The 26,384-nt window shown below is 42.4% G+C and overlaps 1 protein-coding gene across 1 annotated transcript; it reads right to left on the reverse strand.

Moving 5' to 3' along the window:
* Window positions 1–718: 718 nt before the first annotated feature.
* On the reverse strand, window positions 719–26,368 carry si:dkey-174n20.1 (uncharacterized protein LOC796174 homolog). Its single transcript, XM_060907357.1, has 4 exons — window positions 26,012–26,368; window positions 4,034–4,276; window positions 1,596–1,898; window positions 719–1,118 (listed from the first exon to the last, which is right to left on the reverse strand). The coding sequence occupies exons 1-4, from the start codon at window positions 26,130–26,132 to the stop codon at window positions 859–861; spliced, it is 927 nt and encodes a 308-aa protein (XP_060763340.1). The 5' UTR covers window positions 26,133–26,368; the 3' UTR covers window positions 719–858.
* Between the last annotated feature and the right edge of the window lie 16 nt (window positions 26,369–26,384).

A 26,384-nucleotide genomic window follows, 5' to 3' on the forward strand; every position in this document is an offset into this window, starting at 1 on the left:
AGAATGGTTAAAGAAGAATAAAAGTTAAATGTTTTGGAATGGCCAAGTCAAAGTCCTGATCTTAATCCAATCGAAATGTTGTGGAAGGACCTGAAGCGAGCAGTTCATGTGAGGAAACCCACCAACATCCCAGAGTTGAAGCTGTTCTGTACAGAGGAATGGGCTAAAATTCCTCCAAGCCGGCGTGCAGGACTGATCAACAGTTACCGGAAACGTTTAGTTGCAGTTATTGCTGCACAAGGGGGTCACACCAGATACTGAAAGCAAAGGTTCACATATTTTTACCACTCACAGATGTGTAATATTGGATCATTTTCTTCAATAAATAAATGACCAAGTATAATATTTTTGTGTCATTTGTTTAACTGGGTTCTCTTTATCTACTTTTAGGACTTGTGTGAAAATCTGATGTTTTAGGTCATACTTATGCAGAAATATAGAAAATTCCAAACGGTTCACAAACTTTCAAGCACCACTGTACACTAGTTGACCTCTCACAAAGTGATGCATGTGATTGTGTTGTATACTGAAAAACAAAAGTATTTGAGCGCGGCTCTGCTGTGTACCTTTCACTTGGGATATGGTACTATCATTTGGCAGTATTTATACCAAAACCCAACATACATTTTTGCCAAATTGCCCACCCTGAATTTCTCAGTATTCACAGAAACACTCATATCCTGTCATTGATCAGGGGGAAAAAAAACAAAAAACAGACTCTCATTAATAAACTATTTATTTTAGCAAGAGGCTGGTCAAGCATCACATAATTCGTTGAATACTTAAGAAAAAAATGTTATTATACACACAATAAATAGTTTATTTAAAAAAAATCCAATACTGACAATCAGACATCTTTTAGGCAAGTTTGACCAATCTCTCACTAGCCTCCCAGAGTTTTTTGGCCACGCCACTGTCCTTGGCGTAAGGTTTTAACGAGGCGGGTCTGCAGTTGCTGAAGTAACCCCCGTTGTGAGCCATGACCTCATCCGACACGGCACAGTGCACAACGGTCTGCGCCCCGGCCTCGCACGACACGAAAAACATAAACATGATCACCTTCATGAGCAGCTGGTACAGGAATGAGTAGTGGCACGTCCAGTTACTCTGCACATAACCTGCAATGAGGATGAGGAGTAAGATGAACACACACACACACACACCTGCTGCTCATGCCTTTGCATTTAAACTCGTATTACATGGTTTATGTAAATATAGACTCTTCCTATTCTCTATAACTTAACATGGATCAGTGCATGCATCAGTAAAATTACAAAAACAACTGTATTCAGGTTTGCTATAGTTCAAAGGTGGCAGCATTTACAGTTTAGTCAGCGTTTATAATATCTGACCCCTTTCCATGGTGATATAGATATATATTATATACACTGTATGTATAGTTCATTACTCTAGAGAGTTTTTATAGAGACCATGGGACAGCTTTCTGTACCAGAGCAGACAACAGTGAATTATTGGCACCCTTCATAAACAAATTATATTTGCCTGTTCTCCTGAAAGGTGCCAATATTTCAGTATAGCAGTGGATTGTATTTAACAGAAGTGTGCGTGTGTGTGTGTGTGTTTTCTCATATCACCAGGATGCACAGTGTAGGCAGTCATTCCTTTGCCCTCCGTGATGCGAGCCAGCTCCTGGGTGAAGTAGATATTTGCCAGTTTGCTGCGGCAGTAGGTGAAGAAAGGGAACAGGTTGTAGTTAAGGTCTTGGAAGTCCAGTCTCTGGTACTTGTAGCTGGAGCAGGTGAGGGTGATGACGCGGCTCGGTGTGCTCTCTTTAAGTCGCGGCAGCAGAAGATTGGTCAGGAGAAAGTGACCCAGGTGATTTACACCAAAGCACATGGAAAAATTATCATCGGTCCAATCCAAGACACTAGGAACACCTAGAGAGAGCAAAGAAGACAGGATAGTTCAGGACAAGAACATGGCTTCTTATACACTCGCCAACACTAAGGAAATCTGAACCAGTTACAGTGCTCTCTTTATTACATGCATAAGCCAGCAGTAACACTGGTGGTCCATTGATGGAAAATCACAGTGACTGAGCATTTTAAATGTACTACAGGAAAAACTAAAAAACATACTATAAAACACTGATTTCACATGTGACTAAATAGTGTCTATTAGTTACCTCTATCAAGGAGGTTGTTTTTTTGGTGTGGTTTATTCATTGGTTTGTCTGCTGTAAGCAGGACTGTGTAAAACCTACTGACTTCATTTCCATGAAACTTGGTGGAAGCATGTAGCATGGACCAAACAAGAACTCAGTCACGTTTGGAGTGGATCCGAATCACGAGGTTTCACTTTTGCTCATGTTGAGTGATGCGGCATTTGGCCTTGCTGGAAGTCTGCACTCAACAATGCCATACATCTAAAAATCCTGTAGATGGCAGTAAAGTTCATTCATCCATCCATCCATTATCTGTAGCCACTTATCCTGTTCTACAGGGTCGCAGGCAAGCTGGAGCCTATCCCAGCTGACTATGGGTGAGAGGCGGGGTACACCCTGGACAAGTCGCCAAGTTATCGCAGGGCTGACACAGAGACAAACAACCATTCATACTCACATTCACACCTACAGTCAATTTAGAGTCACCAGTTAACCTAACCTGCATGTCTTTGGACTGTGGGGGAAACCAGAGCACCCGGAGGAAACCCACGCTGATACGGGGAGAACATGCAAACTCCACACAGAAAGGCCCTCGCCGGCTGCTGGGCTCGAACCCAGGACCTTCTTGCTGTGAGGCGACAGTGCTAACCACTACACCACATTCATGGGTACCAGTAATCTTCTGGGATACACATGTAGGCACATTAATTATAATAGTTTTGGAAATATATCCAGATATATAAAATGGTTGTGGTTGCAGATTTGCATATCATACAGTAGAAGAGTCGACTGTTGTCCTTGGTGGATGTCTGAGGTCTCCAAATGCCCTTCTGGTGTTTAGTTTGCTCTCTTGGACAATGGGTTGGAAGTCAGTGTTAACAGACTCATGATCTTAGGCCAATTCAGAAAAAAATGCATTAAATTTGTTCTTGCTTGAACACTCAATCATGAGACTTCAAGTTGTTTACATATGGGAAACATATTTAATTCATATTTATATTCCTGTGGTTTGAGTTTGAGAAACTAACAAAGATGCATTTAAACAACATTACTCTATTCTTAATGTCTGCCTGTATAAATTTATATCAGCCGATTTGCTTAATATGTATTTTAGCTCCTTAAATTCTACATTCGTGACAAATGTTCATACCGATTGTGTCCGAACAGCGTCATCCCAAAAGAACACAAAAACCTTTCTAGATGTGAAGGGTTCTCTTAAAACATGCTACGAAGTTTTCAAATAGTATGCTCTGTTGTTTAAAGTAGCAGTTGGTAAGGGTAGTATCTCACTGGGATGCGACAGCCTGCGACTAGTTGGAGACGCAAGAATTGCGATAAAATATGCGAATTAGACAATTTTCACTTGGAATCACATTGAATTGATATTCGCATATTTTATCGCAATTGTTGCGTCTCCAACTAGTCGCAGGCTGTTGCGGCCTAGTGAGATGCACTCGCACTTCCTGTCTCACGGAAACTGACTTGAGAAAGGTTTGCGACGGCTTTGCGACACCAGCGACGCATTTGCGGCTATTTTGAGAGAAATTCTCTCGCACGAATTTTGTGAACACGTTCAAAATTTTAGCGACAAAGGAGGGACACTTTGCGACTCATGCGAGGAAATTGAGGAGCCCCGCGAATGTTTCAAGACACTTTTGAAACTCTCTCGCGAATGACGTTCACAATTTGTCGCAAGCTGTCGCAGCCCAGTGAGATACTGGCTTAATATTTTAGAGCCATCTGCTACCTGAAGAATTGTAAGCACAAAAGAAACACTTTTATAAAAATAAACCAGAATAAAATAAAACTTTCCTTTTCACCCCCAATATGTAATTAGAGTACATATACCTGTGAGTTGCTTTGGTGTAATGTTTCCGAAAGGCTCTGCAAGCTGTCCACTGTCCTCACCTGCATTATTGATGAGAATATCCAGCCTCTTCTCCTTCTGCAAGAAGTTCTTGCAGAACTCTCGGATGGACCTCATGTTGGCCAGGTCCAGCTCCATGAAGAGCACGTTCATGTTGTGGCTCCTGTCTTTGATCTCCCGCACAGCCTTCCTGGCTCGGTCTTCATCTCGACAGGCGATGATTATTCGGGCTCCTCGCACGGCCAAAGCCACAGCCGTCTCTTTCCCGATGCCAGAGTTACCGCCTGAAAATGAAAAACAAATAAGTGTAAGAACATCATAGAGTGGTGGCAAAAAAAAAAAAAAGGTCACTGCTGAACCCATGGGCAAGGCCGTTAACCCTCTCCGCTCAACACGATCCATGTAGAAGTGAGAATAAAGATGATGAATTATAGACAGAGTTACATTAATCAAAAATGAAGTATGTTGAGTTTTGGTATAAATACTGCCAAATGATAGTACCATATCCCAAGTGAAAGGTACAGTACACAGCAGAGCCGCGCTCAAATATTTTTGTTTTTCAGTATACAACACTATGGTGGTGTTTACATTAGACTGTATCAGCGGATCATCAGATTAACGTTTTTAAAACGATTCGCGTGCACACAGCAACGCCAATACACGATTCGCGTGCACACAGCAACGCCAATACACGGATACGCTAATCACGTGACTAATTCGGCACGCAAGTTGAAATGTGTCAGTGCGGCTCAGCGCTTCCTCCTCAGCGGCTGCGCTCCAAATCACTCCGCCCTGAACAGCGAGTGCCCTCTGGAGGGTGCGCACTCCGGCCCTGCGCAGCTCACAGAGCGCGCGAGTGAAGCGCACGAGCAGTGATTCGGGACTGAGCCGCTGTATGTGTGATCCCAGTGCATATCGGGCATGCGCAAGTCACTCACCACTTGCAAGTGGAAGGATGGCAAGCCTAAAGACAATCATAACTACACAATGGGCAGTACTTGCATCTTACCATGAACAACATTTAAGAATGACAAAGCAAAGCATCAGTGGCGGTTCTAGACCAAAATTACTAGGGGGGCCGAGGTGGGGCCAGTGTTTTTTCAGGGGGGCACATATGGGCAAAACATGGCAATATTTAAGCGTTCAAAATGTTTTGTTTAGTTTATTTAAAACCAAAACAAAATACATTGAGCATAAATACAATGAGATAAACATTCTGTCTCAATAGCCTAAACATAAAATAAATTGTGCTCAGTAAATCTTAAAACCATGTTTCTCTTTTTTGTAAAATAAGATTTCTATTTTTGCATACAATGAACCTTTTCTTCAGACGTGGCTGCACTGGAGTGTTGTCCAAGCACTTGCTGATATCTGGAGAAAGGTGAATACAGTAAATGAGAGTGCGACTGAGAACAACATTTATCATTCATTTATTATTATATCTATTATTTGTATTTTATATTTATTAATTGGCGGCACGGTGGTGTAGTGGTTAGCGCTGTCGCCTCACAGCAAGAAGGTCCTGGGTTCGAGCCCCGGGGCCGGCGAGGGCCTTTCTGTGTGGAGTTTGCATGTTCTCCCCGTGTCCGCGTGGGTTTCCTCCGGGTGCTCCGGTTTCCCCCACAGTCCAAAGACATGCAGGTTAGGTTAACTGGTGACTCTAAATTGACCGTAGGTGTGAATGTGAGTGTGAATGGTTGTCTGTGTCTCTGTGTCAGCCCTGTGATGACCTGGCGACTTGTCCAGGGTGTACCCCGCCTTTCGCCCGTAGTCAGCTGGGATAGGCTCCAGCTTGCCTGCGACCCTGTAGAAGGATAAAGCGGCTAGAGATGATGAGATTTATTAATTATTATTCAGACTTCACACTTTCAGAGTAGGCTATATGAATTGTAGGTCGACACTGCTCACACACATACATTTATTCAACATCACAAACCTGATGGTGCATCTGGTTGTCCCAATGACTTGTTGGGTTGTCCCTCATTCTGTCCCTCAATCTGATCCTGAATGTCTTCATCCTCACTCTCAGATTGCCTTTCAGATGCCTCACTTTCCACCTCTCCAACCACCACCTCTGGCTCTCTCTCTACCTCTGGCTCTCTCTCCTCTTTCATAATCTTCATCTTCCTTACTCTCTCTATGTTGCTTTTTGCCAACAGGGACAAAAAAGGACAATCTCCTTCTTGCTTCTTTCAATGATGATAGCCTACAGTAGGTCTGTACTAAAAAGTAAACGGAGAGGAATGTAGCCTCTACATATCAAAAGGCCATTCAAGTTTTACAAGAAGGTTAAACACTGTCGGTTATTTTACCCATTTCCCAAAAATATTAAGTTAGGCTACTTATTGCTGTGCAACGCACTTTTAAGAAAGCGCAATAAAACGGATTTATTATTGTAGTGAACAACAACAGTAAAACACGGATATGTGCAAACACTGACGTTACGAAATTGAATAATTTTCCTTACCTTCGCCTCTTTGCAGTAGCCTAGTCCTTGCAGGGCTGCAATCTCTCACGTCCGAAGTTTACACACTGTAAAAAAAATATTTGTTGTTTTAACTTAAAGTTAGTGCAAGGGTTGCCTTAAGGGCTGCCTTAAAATTTTGAGTTCACTGAAAATTAATATAGTAAGTTCACAACAATTTAACTTACTATGTGAATTCCAGTGAACTCAAAATTTTAAGGCAGCCCTTGCACTAACTTAAGTTAAAACAACAAATATTTTTTTTACAGTGCAATTCGCGCTGCTGCGGGTCTTTCTGCTGCAGGTAACAGTGTGCGTGTAGCGCTTTAAGGAGTCCGTGTAGAACACTCCGTCATGTCAGTTCCGATCTTCGAGCCAGCGCACGTCAAAATTAATAAATCTTGTTACCTGTTCAGCACAGGGGCCACAACAGGGGCCAGGAGCAATTTTACAGGGGCACTGGCCCCCCCTGGCCCCCGTTTAAAACCGCCTATGCAAAGCATTATATTCATACTTTTATACTCTTTAATGAAAAACAAAAAGGTGATACAAGGCGGAAACAATAGCAGGAAGTGAAGTCCGCGCCGTTTTTCAGCAGTCGCGTCACATGACCAACGTGGCATGACCAACGCCAGCGAATCAAGAAGGTGGATGTCACAGTGACGTTGTCCAATGACGACGTCAGCTAGAGCTCAGCACTGCGTTTCCTCGTATCTCAATGTTTACACAGCACCGGATCAGATACGAACTGGGTTGAATACGTGGGCCCTGGCGGATTCAAGTTGTTCCGCCTGTGGAGTCGTTTCCCGGCGTTTTAATGTGAACGGACAGTGCATCCGCGACGAAAACGAGACGGATACGGTCTAATGTAAACACCACCTAAATCACATACATCACTTTGTGAGAGGTCAACTACAGTGGTGCTTGAAAGTTTGTGAACCGTTTAGAATTTTCTATATTTCTGCATAAATATGACCCAAAACATCAGATTTTCACGCAAGTCCTAAAAGTAGATAAAGAGAACCCAATTAAACAAATGAGACAAAAATATCATACTTGGTCATTTATTTATTGAGGAAAATGATCCAATATTACACATCTGTGAGTGGTAGAAGTATGTGAACCTTTGCTTTCAGTATCTGGTGTGACCCCCTTGTGCAGCAATAACTGCAACTAAACGTTTCCGGTAACTGTTGATCAGTCCTGCACACCGGCTTGGAGGAATTTTAGCCCATTCCTCCATACAGAATAGCTTCAATTCTGGGATGTTGGTGGGTTTCCTCACATGAACTGCTCGCTTCAGGTCCTTCCATACCATTTCGATTGGATTAAGGTCAGGACTTTGACTTGGCCATTCCAAAACATTCACTTTATTCTTCTTGAACCATTCTTTGGTAGAACGACTTGTGTGCTTAGGGTCGTTGTCTTGCTGTATGACCCACCTTCTCTTGAGATTCAGTTCATGGACAGATGTCCTGACATTTTCCTTTAGAATTTGCTGGTATAATTCAGAATTCATTGTTCCATCAATGACGGCAAGCCATCCTGGGCCAGATGCAGCAAAACAGGCCCAAACCATGATACTACCACCACCATCTTTCACAGATGGGATAAGGTTCTTATGCTGGAATGGAGTGTTTTCCTTTCTCCAAACATAACGCTTCTCATTTAAACCAAAAAGTTCTATTTTGGTCTCATCCGTCCACAAAACATTTTTCCAATAGCCTTCTGGCTTGTCCACGTGATCTTTAATGATGCTTTTGACTTCAGCCTTACTATACTGTATATTAGTATCTATATTGTCCCTACTTGCCGCTCTTTTGGCATATTTGTCAGCCAACTCGTTCTCCTCCACCCCTACATGAGCTGGAACCCATAAAAAGGAAAGTTTAAAACCTGCCTTCATTAACGCACTTGTCAACTGTAAAACGTCAAGAAGAATGTCGTTCCTGGATGTGGAATGTGAGTGAATACTCACAAGAGCAGAGCTAGAGTCAGATGCTATGACCACTTGCCTGTGCCTATCCCCATTACCCTCTATCCAGAGCAGGGCAAACCATATGGCTACCAGCTCTGCTGTATACACAGCCAGGTCATCAGTTATTCTCTTTTTAATGGCCAACCCCAGCTCGGGTACCACATACGCCACTCCCACCCTTTTATCAGGACCCTTTGAGGCATCTGTATATATGAACATACTCTTGCTGTAATGTTCATGGCTGTAATGTCCATGACTGTACCCATCAACTCTCCACTTGTCCACCTCACACTCCTGCCTTTCTTCAAGCAGCCCCAGGTCTACTTTAGCTTCCTCAAAGGTCCAAGGGGGAACTGTAGAATATGATACTGTAGGGCAGATATTAAAGCCACTTAATCCCATATTCATAACCCAATCCTTGACTGTCCACTCAAAGCTTTTCCCTCCCTCATACAGTTGCTCTTGGCAATATTTCAGGACTGGCTCAGTAATGTGGCCATCACTGTGACCCCTGAGGTTAGCCCAGTACACCAGGGCAAGCTGCTGTCTTCTTAAATATAAGGGCATTTCCCCAACCTCAATTTGAATGGCTGCCACTGGTGATGTTTTAATTGCTCCACAGCAGATTCTCAAAGCTTGGTTGTGTATCACATCTAGTTTGTGCAACAATGACTTGGAAGCCGACCCATAGGCTATACACCCATAGTCATACTGACCTCAGGAGGCCAGTATAGATTGATCTCAGTGCTGCACCGGATGCACCCCATTCAACCCCACACAGGCACCTCATTACATTTAGAATTTTTTTTTACACCTATCCACCATTTTCTGGATGTGGAACGCCCACGTCAACTTCCTGTCAAACCATACCCCCAAGTACTTAAAAAACCCGACTCTTTCCAGCTCTCTGCCTGCCAGGTAAATTTTAAGCTCAGGACTAATACTTCCCCTAGAGAAAATCATTTTGTTTTCTCCACTGAGATCCTAAATCCCCACTGAACCGCCCATTGCTGAACTTCATTAACTGCACACTGCATTTTATTTATAATGAAACCCAAATTCCTCTCCTTCTTCCACATAGCTCCATCATCAGCAAACAAGGTTACACCATCAGGCTCCTGTACATTCTTAAATATTTGATCTATCATTATATTAAACAGTAATGGACTAACAATACTTCCCTGAGGAGTGCCATTTTCTGCTACATAGCTGGAGCTTACGTCCCCATTTCTTTTAACCCTTAGCCGTCTGTCAGTCAGGAAAGCCTCCACCCACTGGAGCATTCTACCCCCAACCCCTAATTGCTGCAGCTTGATTAACAAACCTTTTGTCCAAAGCATGTCATAAGCCTTTTCAATATAAAAAATATTGCTACTACTGATTCTTTATTTACTTGGGCTCTCCTTATGAAGTCTTCTAGACACACTACTGGATCCATGGTACCTCTACCTCTCCTAAAGCCACTCTGGTAGCTTTGGAGAAGTCCCTTAGGCCAAGTTTACATTAGACCGTATCCGTCTCGTTTTCTTCGCGGATGCACTGTCCGTTTACATTAAAACGCCTGGAAACGCCGGGAAACGGGAATCCGCAAGGGTCCACGTATTCAATCCAGATCGTGTCTGGTCCGGTGCTGTGTAAACATTGAGAATACGCGGATACGCTGTGCTGAGCTCTAGCTGGCGTCGTCATTGGACAACGTCACTGTGACATCCACCTTCCTGATTCGCTGGCGTTGGTCATGTGACGCGACTGCTGAAAAACGGCGCGGACTTCCGCCTTGTATCACCTTTCATTAAAGAGTATAAATGCATGAAAATACTGCAAATACTGATGCAAATACTGCCCATTGTGTAGTTATGATTGTCTTTAGGCTTGCCATCCTTCCACTTGCAAGTGATAAGTGATATGCACTAAGATCACACACACAGCGGCTCAGTCCCGAATCACTGCTCGTGCGCTTCACTCGCGCGCTCTGTGAGCTGCGCAGGGCCGGAGTGCGCACCCTCCAGAGGGCACTCGCTGTTCAGGGCGGAGTGATTTGGAGCACAGGATGCCTGCGGAGCCGAGCGTATCCGTGTATTGGCGTTGCTGTGTGCACGCGAATCGTGTATTGGCATTGCTGTGTGCACGCTAATCGTTTTAAAAACGTTAATCTGATGATCCGCTGATACGGTCTAATGTAAACCCCACCTTAGTCTCTAGCCAGTAGGTCAGCCTATCATTTACCATCTTTTCCATGGTTTTTCCCACCTGGGAAGTCAAAGCTATTGGCCGGTAACTACCTGGGTTATGAGGATCTTTACCAGGTTTCCTGATTGGTACAATCAAAGACTCTTTCCATTCCCTAGGAATCACCCCCTCTACCCATATTTTATTGAATAGCAGCAATAGCTTGTTTCCCCCCCATCACTGAGCCTACTCAACATTTCATAACAGATATAGTCCTCCTTCCCTGGAGCAGACTTCCTTATTTTCCTCAGGACATTGTTTAACTCTAATCTTGTAAACAGGGCACTCAAACTGCTTTCTTTCTGACCAACACTCACATTCTCAGTGTATTTTAAGATTGTTTCTTCCTTTCCACCAGACTTAGGTTATCAGAGCTATGCACTCTAGCTAATGTTTTAGCTATAACCTCTGCCTCATCTTTGCTAGTAGCTGCAACATTTTCATCTCATCTCATATCATCTCTAGCCACTTTATCCTTCTACAGGGTCGCAGGCAAGCTGGAGCCTATCCCAGCTGACTACGGGCGAAAGGCGGGGTACACCCTGGACAAGTCGCCAGGTCATCACAGGGCTGACACATAGACACAGACAACCATTCACACCTACGGTCAATTTAGAGTCACCAGTTAACCTAACCTGCATGTCTTTGGACTGTGGGGGAAACCGGAGCACCCGGAGGAAACCCAGGCGGACACGGGGAGAACATGCAAACTCCGCACAGAAAGGCCCTCGCCGGCCCCGGGGCTCGAACCCAGGACCTTCTTGCTGTGAGGCGACAGCGCTAACCACTACACCACCGTGCCGCCCAGCTGCAACATTTTCTCCATCAATAATCAAGGGGTAGTCTTACACTATGTTCAGACTGCAACCTGAAACGACCCATATCCGATTTGTTGTGAAATCCGATTTTTTTGTTAGGCCGTTCACATTACCAGACATTACTTGTATGCGATCTCCAATATGAACGGAAAACGACCCAAAAGTGTCCCGCATGCGCAAATTGACACGTAATAAGCACATCTACGTAATACGTAAACAAAAAAAAAAGCGCACTCTTCAAGTTTGCAAGTAAAGCATGGAGATGAGGCGAGACCTGGCGATGTGGTTTTTGTGGTGGCGGCGGAAGTCACACAATAATCTGATTAATGTGGGCAGCAGACTAATGAGACCGAAGGTGTCAAATTACTGGAAATTTCCAGAACAATCTTATAATCTTGTAATACAGGATGGTTTAAGTTATAAATCAGTTATAGAAACTGTTTTATTTAATCAGGCTAACAGATAAACATCCAGGTCCCTACCAAATCCACCATTAGCTTGATCAATTCTATAAAAGTCTATTTAAATTCTGAAAACTGTACAAATGTTGTTGTTTTCCACCAAAGAGACGGGATTAGCCAACGCAGAATAGTGACGTTTGTCTCTTGTTGATGACGTGTAGGTCGCATGAATGCGACCTGTCCGGTCAGACTGCAGTCGCATGTGAAAATATCGGATATGCATCGGAATTAGGACCACATATCCAAGCGGCCTGGGTCGCATGTGAAAAAAATCGGATCTGTGTCGTTCAGATTGTCAATAACAAATCGGATACAGGTCGCATATGGGCAAAAAAAATCGGATATGGGTCATTTCAGGGTGCAGTCTGAACGCAGTCATAGCTTCTGTTAATGCCATTCATTTTCTTAATTGTACCCCACACTCTCTCTATGGGGGTAGTACGCCCCAAGGAGTCACAAAACCTCCTCCAATACTCCTTTTTTGACTTCTTCACAGCCCTCCTCACTAGAGCCTGCGCTCTCTTATACTCAAAGACTGAAAGTTATGAGATTTCTTTAATATCCTGAATAACCCGTTCCTATTCTTCACTGCATCTTGACATTCCTTTGACCACTAAGGTACAATCCTGCTCAAAGGCCTGGCTTCTGTCTTTGGGATAGCCTCCTCTGCCACAGCCACTATACTTGCACTAATTCCCATCTCTTCCACACCTACATCATCCTCCACCAATGATAGCCACTCATCACTCAACTCTGTATACTTCTCCCAATTAGCTTTTTCTAGTATCCATCTGCCCCCTCGTCACCCCATCTTTTAGCACCTCCACCCCCACCGGAACCCTAAATGACGGGTGGTTGGGTAGAGATTGGGTTATAACACTGATGTGTTGCAACACCATCAACTATCAGCAGGGTTTATTTAACTTTTTTGTTTTTGAGCCATGCTTTGTGTCGTTCATTTCCTATGTTTGATCATGTTTAAACGTTCGCTGTCTACGGTGCGGCATTAAAAAAACATGCGCTGTCAAAATTGGCAAAATACATTCCCATGTGCTTGGCGTGCTTGTGTCTGACCATTTCTGTTTTGTATTAAATTAAATCTTGCCAAAATGACTCAGTTCAAACTTGGACATATAGAAATAGAGCATGTTAAAAAAAAAATGAAAAAATAAACCCCGGAAAGCCCGCTCCTCTGCTTCAGCCAGACTTGAAGACCTGACGGTGCAATGCTTGCAGACTGTCAGAAGTAATTAGACCTAAATTTATAACTAACAAATCAGCAGACGCCCCAACGATTATTATTTTCGTTAGGCCAATGTGTAAGGCATGTTAGAACCGTGCCTTATAGCCTACGTTATATCACAATTTAAAGGACGTTTGAGGAGTTGGAGGCTGCGAGTGCAATGATGCTCCGACATGCGCTAAACTTTATTCCCTGAAAATCATACACCAGCGTTCAATGCCCCAAACAGTCAAAATGTCTAGAAGACTACGGTTAAATAATAATCATAGCCTACTAAGTTAAATTACGTCAAAACATCTGTTTCTGGCCTATGAAATGATGGAAGAAAATGAGAACGAACGCAAAGTAGATAGCAGCCAACTTCACGTGATCTTTTAGGTAACTTGACACTCGTGTTGGCCACAATATTTCTCTTAATAAAATCTTGAATTGTTTTTGAAGTCGTATTTCAACACAAAGTAAGGTCAAACTCCAATTTTAATTTAAGCGAAGATCCAAACTTTTTTCTATGTAGTGGATGTTCATTATGTCTAACTATTAGAGATATTTTAAGTTCGTTTCTTAGACAAGGATTTTTTTTTAAGCTTGTTACCTCGTTAACAGTTTCGGCGAGTTATCTCGCCGAAACTGTTAACGAGGTAACAAGCTTAAAAAAAAATCCTTGTCTAAGAAACAAACTTAAAATATCCAAACTTTTTTCTATATTGACATCGAGCATAGAGGAGCATGTCATTCTGCTTTCGGTTTCGGCAGCATGGATGCGCTTTACATGAAAGAAGGCACTGATGTGTCTACCATCAATAAAGGTGTAAAAAACAAGTGGAGGTGGGCTTGGCTGTACGAAATAGGTGAAAACGGAAAGCCATTATGGTGCAAAAAACTAAACATTCCAGGCGCTTGCATTTGTCTGGTTTGCCACAAAAAAAAAAAATATACGGAAGCAATGGAAAGAAAGTGCTGTCGCGCCATCAACTGGAAGCCAGCCACAAGGCCAATGTAAGGGGTCTTCAGCAAACCTCTTCTTTACCAGGAGCAAGTCTCACCCCAACGGAGGTCAGTCCGTCTATGGCTGATCGCGTCTGTGCACAGAAAATGTGTCTGTGCTTTTATAGCGCAGCATGACCTGCTGTTGACCACATCGCAGCCATTGGTCGATTTGATGCGATCAGTCTCGGAAGACAGGAGCGCCCTCTCTTGGTTGTCACTGTCAAATGCTCATGCCTCATATTTTGTGCACGCATGGCATTGCTGCAAAATTCAAAGAAAGAATTGTCTATGAAGCTGCAAACAAAAATGAATATCTCAAAAACGAATAATGGTGAAGAATCACTCAACAATAAATTGAATATATTAATCCATGGGCGGCACGGTGGTGTAGTGGTTAGCGCTGTCGCCTCACAGCAAGAAGGTCTGGGTTCGAGCCCTGTGGCCGGCGAGGGCCTTCCTGTGCGGAGTTTGCATGTTCTCCCCGTGTCTGCGTGGGTTTCCTCCGGGTGCTCCGGTTTCCCCCACAGTCCAAAGACATGCAGGTTAGGTTAACTGGTGACTCTAAATTGACCGTAGGTGTGAATGTGAATGGTTGTGTGTGTCTATGTGTCAGCCCTGTGATGACCTGGCGACTTGTCCAGGGTGTACCCCGCCTTTCGCCTGTAGTCAGCTGGGATAGGCTCCAGCTTGCCTGCGACCCTGTAGAAGGATAAAGCGGCTAGAGATGATATGAGATATTAATCCATTAATTAATTGATAATAAAAGTTATCAGTTCTAAGTTAACCATTCTCAGAATTTCATCGAAATCTACCCATAACCCCCGTAAATTTTCAGTCAAATAATTTTTTTTGCTTTAATCCATGAATGTACTGCCTTTGGCATATTGTATCTTAAATACATTGGGAATTATAAACAACAAAGAATCCCAAATAGCATGCTATGTCCCTTTTGACATTTAGCATTATATTGTATAGATAACAGAAAAACCAAAGGGCTACAGACTATGTCTTTTAAAACAGATGCCGGCAGTCTGCAAAATACACACACAATCCTCATCTCATCTCATTATCTCTAGCCGCTTTATCCTTCTACAGGGTCGCAGGCAAGCTGGAGCCTATCCCAGCTGACTATGGGCGAAAGGCAGGGTACACCCTGGACAAGTCGCCAGGTCATCACAGGGCTGACACATAGACACAGACAACCATTCACACTCACATTCACACCTACGCTCAATTTAGAGTCACCAGTTAACCTAACCTGCATGTCTTTGGACTGTGGGGGAAACCGGAGCACCCGGAGGAAACCCACGTGGACACGGGGAGAACATGCAAACTCCGCGCAGAAAGGCCCTCGCCAGCCCCGGGGCTCGAACCCAGGACCTTCTTGCTGTGAGGCGACAGCGCTAACCACTACGCCACCGTGCTGCCCACACTAAACATCGAAAGTGAATATTCCAGAGTACCTATATAAATATATATTTTTCAATATTAATATTTAGTAAATGCAAACTGATAACCACACAGAAAAATTTACTGAAAATAAATTATAGGCTGCTCTGGCCTATCCAATAACATAGCCTTTATAATATTCATATTCACTGACCTGGCCTAATTTGGAAAAAATAATGGCCTATGTATATAAATGCAAGCATTTCTATGTTAGCAATATTATTACCTGTATTTCCTTGATGGCTAATGTCAAAATCATAATTGCACACTGTGCAAAACGCATGATTAGGCAGTTTAGGGGGCGGAGGCATGGCCATTGATCTTGATACTTCGTTAGGAACTTCTGAGGGGCATAGACTCGCTTCTTTTTAGATTTGCTTCTCTCTCTCTCTCGGTCAGTATCCTCATCTGACGTCATGTGTATTATTAACTGCAAGGCACGCACACACACAAACGCACCATCCTCCACACACACACACACACCATCATCATCCACCACACGCACTTACATGAAAACACTTTGTGCGCTGCTCATTGAATCTCACATGCACGAGTGGCTGAGTTCACAAGACTTTAACGCGTCTATCGGTTGACTGGATGGAAACGTCAGTAGGCTACTATATTTTCACTTTAGGCTATGCAATATTTTTTGGATTGAGAAGCCTGGGTCAAATATCAAAACAAGCTGGAACAAATATTTCCTTCAGATAAGGCAGAACACTGTGCTTTGAACTATGACGTTAGGACGGGTGTCCTTGCTTTATTCACAATACCCTTGCCCTGCCCATTTACCTTCGAAACGGTGTTTAGCACCATCTTCCCTTGTGAAACCAGTCACAGTATGAAGATCGACCGAGAGGGATGAAAATCAATTTCGTTACTTTCGTTTTGACGGCTCCTCGAGGACCGAGGCTCTCCGCTGAGCCTCATAGCCTAGGCCTAGTTGAAGAGTTTAAAACTAGCGCTGTGATTGGTCGAAGTCTTCTTTTTTCTACAGGTTGCTGGCAACCCATAGACGAGTTGCCTAGTGCGCGAATGCACAGACAGTTGAACCGGAATATTAAAGATCTTTGAACTCAAAGCCATCAATGGCTTTTTTGCGTATTTTGAAGTGTTAAATCGTAGCAGCGTAGTTTGATGTCTAAATGCGTATCTGCTACGCAAAATGCGTAAAGGTTGGCAGGTCTGCCAAATTATTTTCCCAGACATAGCCGTAAAAATTTCTTCAAGTGATCTCATTTCCAACTGCCTACAAGGATTATAAAAGTTAACAATTAAAACTTTACCAACATCACACCAAACTTCAACAATAATATATTCCATGTCATCTCCTTTCCTTACCTCCCTAAACTGTACCCCCCTCTGAATGAAGGTAACAACAACAACAACACCCATACCAGAGTCCCTGTCCCTTCTCACTGAAATAAACCCTTTAATAACAAAGTCCAGCCTAGGTATCAGCCAGGATTCCTGAATGCAAATAATATCAGGCATTACATCAAGATTCTCAATGTACTTCTTAAATTCCTGGCCATTGGAAATCAAACTCCTTGCATTCCATTGAAGGATATGCAACACCATTAATACGATACTAAAGGTCCTGAACATGATTGATAAAGAGAGGACTCCTCAACAGTAGCGTCTTGTTCATTAAGAGCATCCACAACACTTGTCCATTCCAACCCTTGCACGTTCAAAAGTTTCCTGCCAGACTTAACTATGATTTTAATCCTGTCTGTTCTGCTACTTGTTTGAGCCGCTTTATTAATGACATCGGCCATAAAAAACACAAAGTCCCGTTTCTTAACAATCAGTGAATCTTCTTGAATCTTTTTGCATGTCGTGCACTCTCCTTTCGATCTGCCATTATCATTCTTTGCCACATTAACTGGTTTAGGAACTTGCTTAACTGCCTCGGCATAAGACTTTCCTTGCTCAACTTTAATTCTCTGAACTTCTCTCATTCATTTATACACCTCACAGCCTCCATACGCTGCACTGTGATTACCACCACAATTGCAACATTTTTGAAGTGACCCTTCCGCACATTCCCCATAATTATGTTCTCCTCTGCACTTACTGCATCTTAATTTCCCTTTACATACTGCTGCTATATGCTCATACCTTTGGCACTTGAAACATCTCAATGGAGGAGGGATATACGCCCTTACATCAAAACTCAAACCCTATAAACACTTTTTGGGGAAGCATGATTTCATCAAACGTAAGCAAAACCGACAGACTGTCGCTCAACACCCCATCCCTTTTCATTTTTAGGCGCTTAGCCTCTTACTTTGACCTTTCTAATACTAGCCATTAGGTCTTCCATTGAATCCTCAACAGGGATCCCAGTTATTACTCCCCTAATCAGTTTTTTATCCCAGCCTACCACACACTTTACATTCTGCCCAGCAAATTTAGTCATCTTTACTGTTCTCATTAATTGCAGGGATGTGATTTGGGGCTGGTGAAATTATCTGAAAATTTTAGCCAGGGGTCTGGGGTTTTCTGACTTAAAAATTGTACTAAAATGGCAAGCAAACACAAGCCCTCGGCTTAATGTTAGACAAAGGTGGAATTGAAACATTTTCATGTTCAACGACAAGACTGTGGAAACCACAATGGACATGTGATATGTCCATTGTGGTTTCCACAGTCTTGTCGTTGAACATGAAAAAGTTTCAATTCCACTTTTGTCTAACATTAAGAATCATGTCTGAAAAAAAGTCTCTTTTCAGTGGAACAGCCATTTTTGCTCATTTTCGACCCTAAAATTTGCTACAAAATTCACATTTATGAACCAAAGTAGTCAAATTTTGAAATGCAAGGTAGAACTGATAATGTTTTATCATATGAGACCATAAAAAGGTTTTAGAAATCTCAAAATGGAAACAAAACACGTCCGGACAAAAAAAATACGTTTTCTGTGAAATTGACTCATATACAGAACTGTACAGTGTTCACTCACTTGAGGATTTTCATATGCAAGAATAAAAATCACTTTTTCACTAAACAACATTCACAAAAAATGTGTTTGCAATTAATTGGGATCCACTATTTTTATCATTTCAACCGCGCATCAGACCCTCGGCCAATTGAAAATGTCTTTCATGCACTTTTCTCCCTCATGAGAATTTTGAAAAGTTGGCAAGTATGTATTATTTGCACCAACATTTTAATATTGAATAAACAAATCAAAATTGTGTATAATTACCTTACATCCACGCTGTGGGAAAAGTTTTGAGCGAAAATTAAAACTAACTTCGAGTGAAAAAGGTGAAATAATCTGTGATGAAGTTGGCAGAGACTCTGAGGTAAAGTGAGAGGAGGCAGGAGGGGTCAAGCATCACTGCCGCCTCACAGACTCACTTTCCCGGGTTAAACTCCCACCACTCCCCCTCTCTCTACACCACTCCCCCTCTCTCTAGCTTTTGTTTTGTTTTCACTGAGTAACCATTTTGATTTGTAAACTAGAGCCGTGATTTAAACTGCTGTTTCTTCGGACGTAACTAAAACAAACAAATAAAAACCGCCCCTTCTTTTCTCCTCAGAAGGTTTAGCCTCCGATGGTAACCTTTTCACCACAGCTTTCATAGCGTGCGCATGCGCATCCAGGAAGCAACAGATGGCGCGAGGCCCCGTTGCCACGGCAACCTTCGTCACACCGCAAAAACATACCCAACTGTGGCACGTGCAGTGACGCCATCACCACTCACAGGTTTATTATGGGGAAAGAAATGAGCTGGGTTGTTTTTTTCTTCTTTCCCATGTTTATTTACTTTAAACACACACACACACACACACACACCAAATTGATGATCAGGTGCATCTTTACGCTCGATCACGGAGGCTGCCATCTTTCAACTCTTTGTTTGAAGCGAGCTTACGTACAGCTATCTAACAAGCGCGTTCATTGGTTGTTACAGAGCGATGGGCCAATCACGTACCTCGTTTCATCTCAAATGACGGAATTACTGAAAGTCGGAACGAATAGGATATGAATGCGGATTTTTGAGCGAAAAATCGGAAAATTTTTTTTTTCAAATTTTGAGGTGAAAAAAGTGGAATTCCGCGAATTCGCGGAAAAATCACATCCCTGTAATTGTGCCTCATCCATACATTCTACCAGAAGTGACCCAATCCTTGTTTTAATGGCACGCACAACTTCTCCTAACTCCTCATACACCTTCCTCGTCAACTGGATAGGACTCCAACCCGTAAACGAATCACCCTCTTTAACCAACGTAATAAATACCTTATATGATTCCTTCCTCACCGATGTATCCATATTCTCATTAATACTGTTATTAATCCCCTTCGATTTTTTACGCTTGGGACCCCCATCCTCACCAAACCCACGCTCAGATTCATCCATCCCACACTTCCTACTCTGTCACTTCCCACAAACAACTCCTGACCATTCACCCCGCCCAACGCCAAAACCAAAATCACCCCCACCGAAGATCAGACTTTGATAGATCCCTGTTCTTTAAATAAAACAGGGTGCCCACTCACACCTGATTGTCATCCCATTGATTGAAAACACCTGACTCTAATTTCACCTTCAAATTAATTGCTAATCCTTGAGGTTCACATACTTTTGCCACTCACAGATATGTAATATTGGATCATTTTCCTCAATAAATAAATGACCAAGTATAATATTTTTGTCTCATTTGTTTAACTGGGTTCTCTTTATCTACTTTTAGGACTTGTGTGAAAATCTGATGATGTTTTAGAGGTCACATTTATGCAAAAATATAGAAAATTCTAAAGGGTTCACAAATTTTCAAGCACCACTGTAGCAACTATTATCCTCTTGTTTAGAGATTTTAGGGACTAAATCCAAATAAACTTTTGGAGATTGGGATTCCCGGAACGGAAAAGGATCAACCAAAGGATAACAAGCTGGAACCGGAAGACTATGAACAACTTTAGAAAATATAGGACGAAAGTGAAGATTAAGGTTACAAATTTGTTGTTCTAAAAAACATTTTTTTTTGTTGGATGATCTTCAAAAGATCTATATTTAATTGCACTTTGAGTTTGTTTAAATTTAGGTCTAAAGGCATAACAGAACAGTCCATCTCCAAAGGAGTACATTTAAAAGCATCAGTACAGATTCTCATCTCATTATCTCTAGCTGCTTTATCCTGTTCTACAGGGTCGCAGGCAAGCTGGAGCCTATCCCAGCTGACTACGGGCGAAAGGCGGGGTACACCCTGGACAAGTCGCCAGGTCATCACAGGGCTGACACATAGACACAGACAACCATTCACACTCACATTCACACCTACGGTCAATTTAGAGTCACCAGTTAACCTAACCTGCATGTCTTTGGACTGTGGGGGAAACTGGAGCACCCGGAGGAAACCCACGCGGAGAACATGCAAACTCCACACAGAAAGGCCCTCGCCGGCTCGAACCCGGACCTTCTTGCTGTGAGGCGACAGCGCTAACCACTACACCACCGTGCCGCCAGTGCAGATTCTAAGGCATTGATTTTGAATAACATCTAATTGTCTTTTCCTAGAAATACATGCAGTATCATAAACTTCACACCCATAATCAAGACATGATCAAATTAAAGATTTATAGAGAATGATCATTGTTTCTTTGTCAATACCCCACTTGCTGCCACATATAACTTTAGAAACATTTATTCTTTTACGACATTTAGTTACGTGAGTTTTCCCATGCGGGGCGGCACGGTGGTGTAGTGGTTAGCACTGTCGCCTCACAGCAAGAAGGTCCTGGGTTCAAGCCCCGGGGCCGGCGAGGGCCTTTCTGTGTGGAGTTTGCATGTTCTCCCCGTGTCCGCGTGGGTTTCCTCCGGGTGCTCCGGTTTCCCCCACAGTCCAAAGACATGCAGGTTAGGTTAACTGGTGACTCTAAATTGACCGTAGGTGTGAATGTGAGTGTGAATGGTTGTCTGTGTCTATGTGTCAGCCCTGTGATGACCTGGCGACTTGTCCAGGGTGTACCCCGCCTTTCGCCCGTAGTCAGCTGGGATAGGCTCCAGCTTGCCTGCGACCCTGTAGAAGGATAAAGCAGCTTGAGATAATGAGATGAGATGAGTTTTCCCATGCAAGTTTGGAGTCAAAGTAAAGGCCTAAAAACTTTACAGTTTTATCATTTTTATTTATTTACCATTATACATCAATTTTATATAATATTTTTTACCTTTATGGAATAAGACCACAGAGGATTTACTTTCAGAGATTTTAAAACCCCATTTATCACACCCAGATTTGATGAAATCTAAAGCCAACTAAAGTATATTGTTAGCCTAATAGCATAATTGCCCAAGTCATTTTTTGGCCAAATTGTGATATCTGCCTAACTTTTACTCTCCTACCACTGCTGCATCACCCTGCCTTATTGCCTATGTCCTCAGCCTATCAGAACACATTTTAGAGTCCAAAATCACTAGCTGCCTTAGTCATCTCTTTGACTTAGGCATTTTTGACACACAAATGGAGTGTGACTCCATGCATAGCCTCATTGAACAGCGTACCATCAAAGATATTCACACTCCACGTGATTACATTGTCATCTTTGGCCAAGTTTACATTAGACCGTATCTGTCTCGTTTTCTTCGCGGATGCACTGTCCGTTTACATTAAACCGCCTGGAAACGCCGGGAAACGGGAATCCGCCAGGGTCCACGTATTCAATCCAGATCGTGTCAGCTCCGGTGCTGTGTAAACATTGAGAATACGCGGATACGCTGTGCTGAGCTCTAGCTGGCGTCGTCATTGGACAACGTCACTGTGACATCCACCTTCCTGATTCGCTGGCGTTGGTCATGTGACGTGACTGCTGAAAAACGGCGCGGACTTCCGCCTTGTATCACCTTTCATTAAAGAGTATAAAAGTATGAAAATACTGCAAATACTGATGCAAATACTGCCCATTGTGTAGTTATGATTGTCTTTAGGCTTGCCATCCTTCCACTTGCAAGTGGTAAGTGATATGCGCTGGGATCACACACACAGCGGCTCAGTCCCGAATCACTGCTCGTGCGCTATACTCGCGCGCTCTGCGAGCTGCGCAGGGCCGGAGTGCACACCCTCCAGAGGGCACTCGCTGTTCAGGGCGGAGTGATTTGGAGCGCAGGATGCCTGCGGAGCCGAGCGTATCCGTGTATTGGTGTTGCTGTGTGCACGCAAATCGTGTATTGGTGTTGCTGTGTGCACACTAATCGTTTTAAAAACGTTAATCTGATGATCCGCTGATACGGTCTAATGTAAACCCCACCTTTGAGACTGCACGTTTGCATCCATCCCCATACAAGGTGACCCAGCTATACCACAATGACTTCATAAAGTTATCTGGGGCCTATGTCACCAACATTCAACCAGGCAGAAAAGTTGGCGACCCCACAGTCCATAGCCTTCGGGCTCTCCAGTACTTGGCAGATGGTCGAATCCGGCACAAGTTGGATTTTGAGTCAGACTGGGAGGACCTACATCAGCGACTCAGCATCCCCGAAGAACCACTCCACTGGGTCCCATTCTTTCCTGCCCAACTGCCAATCACTCTCAGGAAATTCAATGACTTGCAGGCAATGAAACCAGTACTACCAAGAGTGGTCCACCATTACTCTGACAACCTCCCTCATCAATAGACAGTGTGAAAACGAATTCCCACAGCACCTGAGTAGGACTTTGGTTAAGGTTAAACAAGTAAAACAACTTGGTCATGTTTAGGAAAGTAAAACTACTTTTCTATGTTATGTTTGTATTTATATGTAAGAGAAAAATTGCCTAAGTCACTTTTATTTGTTATGCAATCAATGATGTCTTTTTTTTTTGCAAACTTGTTCACACATCTTGTTGAACTTACTATTACAAAATCAATTAAAAAAATACCAATGTGCTTGCTAAAAATTGTGTTTTTTCTTTTTTTCCGAAAACATTCAAATATGACTTAGGCAATTATGCTAACGATATGTTTCTGTAGAAAATGTATGTTTTTTCCAGATTTCCAAATTGCTGTATGATCAGCAAAAACAGAGAAAGACACATTAGAAGGAACAAGATCATGCCAGGGCGGCATGGTGGTGTAGTGGTTAGCGCTGTCGCCTCACAGCAAGAAGGTCCGGGTTCGAGCCCCGTGGCCGGCGAGGGCCTTTCTGTGCGGAGTTCGCATGTTCTCCCCGTCAGGGGCGCCGCTAAGGGGGGGAAGTTAGGACGATTCTAAGGGCCCGGCACTGACAGGGGGGCCTGTGAGGGATATTAATATCATTTTAATAGTATTGCCTTGTGTAAGTTTTTGAAATAAAATATTTCATCTGTTAAAATAAGCAAATTATACATGGTTATGATTTGCTATAACATTTTTCTTGAATTATTTATGATAGTCATTTCACCCCTCCACCCTTTTTACTAATGGTACAGTCTGATTCTGGGAAGTTGCTAAGCAGGAGCGATAAATTATGAAGTCCGGATATCACACTGTGTGTGAAAAAAAAAAATCACCTTTTTTCATAGGTATCTTTATTGTATAATTAAGTCTAGATGTTTTGCCATTGTTCATGTGTGGATTTGTTGATATTGTTAAGTATTTAACTTTAATATTTTGCACATTAGCTGTGGTCATAGATATCAATGCTATTGTTCATGTGTGGATTTATTGATACTGTTGCTAAATATTTAACTTGAATATTTGAACATTTGCTGTGTTTTCTAATAAATGTGTGATGCCTAAAAGAAACCAAAAACACTTAGTGGATTTCTTGCAGTGCACTATGTAATTGTATCAAAAAACTAGTGTAGTTATTCATCAAGGCATACATTTGATCACATACAATAAGTCAATAAATGGAGGAAACAAAGAAATACATTTTGTAATCCTGATTATTGATGATGTTTGCTGGAGGGCTCTGGAGTATCCATAATGTGCATACAGAATGTTATAAATCCATACTGATACAGTGATTCATGCAATTTCTCTCAACACAAACATTTGGATTGAATTAACTCCATAGGCTACTGATAATAGTTGCTCATAAAAGAAAAAAATATATACATCTTCCATATACATCATTTTTAAGGCAACAGTCTATTCAGTCTAATTCTGCATTTAAAAAGTGTTCAAATACCAAATAATTGTATCACCTAAACTTGCTAGGTAGCTGATCACATGCATAGTAAAGTAGAAGTGCCAGCCAAAAACAGACTTCAAATTCAGTTGCTTGAGCTTGAAAATTTTACCGGGGGGCCCCTAAATTATAATCTTTCATAGGGCCCAAGATTTCTAGCAGCTCCCCTGGTCCGCGTGGGTTTCCTCCGGGTGCTCCGGTTTCCCCCACAGTCCAAAGACATGCAGGTTAGGTTAACTGGTGACTCTAAATTGACCGTAGGTGTGAATGTGAGTGTGAATGGTGTCAGCCCTGTGATGACCTGGCAACTTGTCCAGGGTGTACCCCGCCTTTCGCCCGTAGTCAGCTGGGATAGGCTCCAGCTTGCCTGCGGGTTCTCACACGAACAAAAAGAACAGAGCACATTACTCCAATTCTAAGGTCCCTTCACTGGCTTCCAGTAAGCTACAGAATTGACTTTAAAGCATTGCTGCTGGTGTACAAATCTCTAAATGGTACAGGGCCCAATTACCTCTCTGATATGTTGCAGCGGCCTAACCCAATCAGATCTACCAGATCGCAACAGAAAAATTTACTATTAAAACCAGTTGTTAAAACAAAAAGTGTGGTGAAGCAGCTTTTAGCTACTATGCAGTACAGCTATGGAACCAACTGCCAGAGGACATTAAAAATGCTCCTGCTGTTGGCAGCTTCAAATCTAGACTAAAGACCAAGCTGTTTTCAGATGCTTTCTGTTAAATAATTAATATTTTTACATTTTTTATAATCTTTACTTTCTCTGCATGTTTTAAATTTACTTTAACTTTATTCTATTTTATTCTGCTAGTTTCTTTTTTTTCTCCTTTTTCTTTTTGGCATTTTAATATTTTATTTCTACTATTGTTTAATTCTTATTATTTTCTTTTAATTCTTTTAATTAATTATTTTAGAATAAAGATAAAATTATTTTATGTAATTTTATTTCTCTATTGTTTACTGTTTTTGTTTTTACTTCTGTAAAGCACATTGAACTGCCATTGTGTATGAAATGTGCTATATAAATAAACTTGCCTTGCGACCCTGTAGAACAGAATAAAGCGGCTAGAGATGATGAGATGAAGATCATGCCAAAATGGTTAGCTACAATGGCTGGATATAAAAACACCTCTCTGCACAGTGCAGTGCACTACATAGAGTGCGAGACGTCATTATTTCATCCCCTACGTAGTGCGCGAACACAGGAAGTAGGCAATCATTTGAAATTCGGCCATTTGTTTAGCACCCTTTAGTACTTTATGAGCTTACCAGTTATAAGAACAGTTTTTCCATCCAATCTTCTTATATCCATGCAGTACCTTCTGCGCTTCATCCATTTCATTACCAGAAAACACAAAAGTGCTGCGAGAATTGTATATAAAAGATACATTTTCTACTGCTAACTGGCTAAGCTATCTAAACGCCCAAGCGCTAACGTAAGCTAAGCAAAGTCCACAACATTAGCCAAGTAAACGCTTTATTTTGGCGTAGAAAGTGTCACCTATCCACGCAAAAATGATAATCACTCACTACGTCTAACATCCAGAGACCTCTATGAAACCTTCTCGAGCAAGCTCGCGTCCCATTTTTAGCTTGAATTGAAACAACACAACCTAGTGGCAGTAGAGTTAATGTGGCCCGA

This window comes from Neoarius graeffei, chromosome 24 (genome assembly GCF_027579695.1).
Source record: "Neoarius graeffei isolate fNeoGra1 chromosome 24, fNeoGra1.pri, whole genome shotgun sequence".
NCBI classification, from domain to species: domain Eukaryota; kingdom Metazoa; phylum Chordata; class Actinopteri; order Siluriformes; family Ariidae; genus Neoarius; species Neoarius graeffei.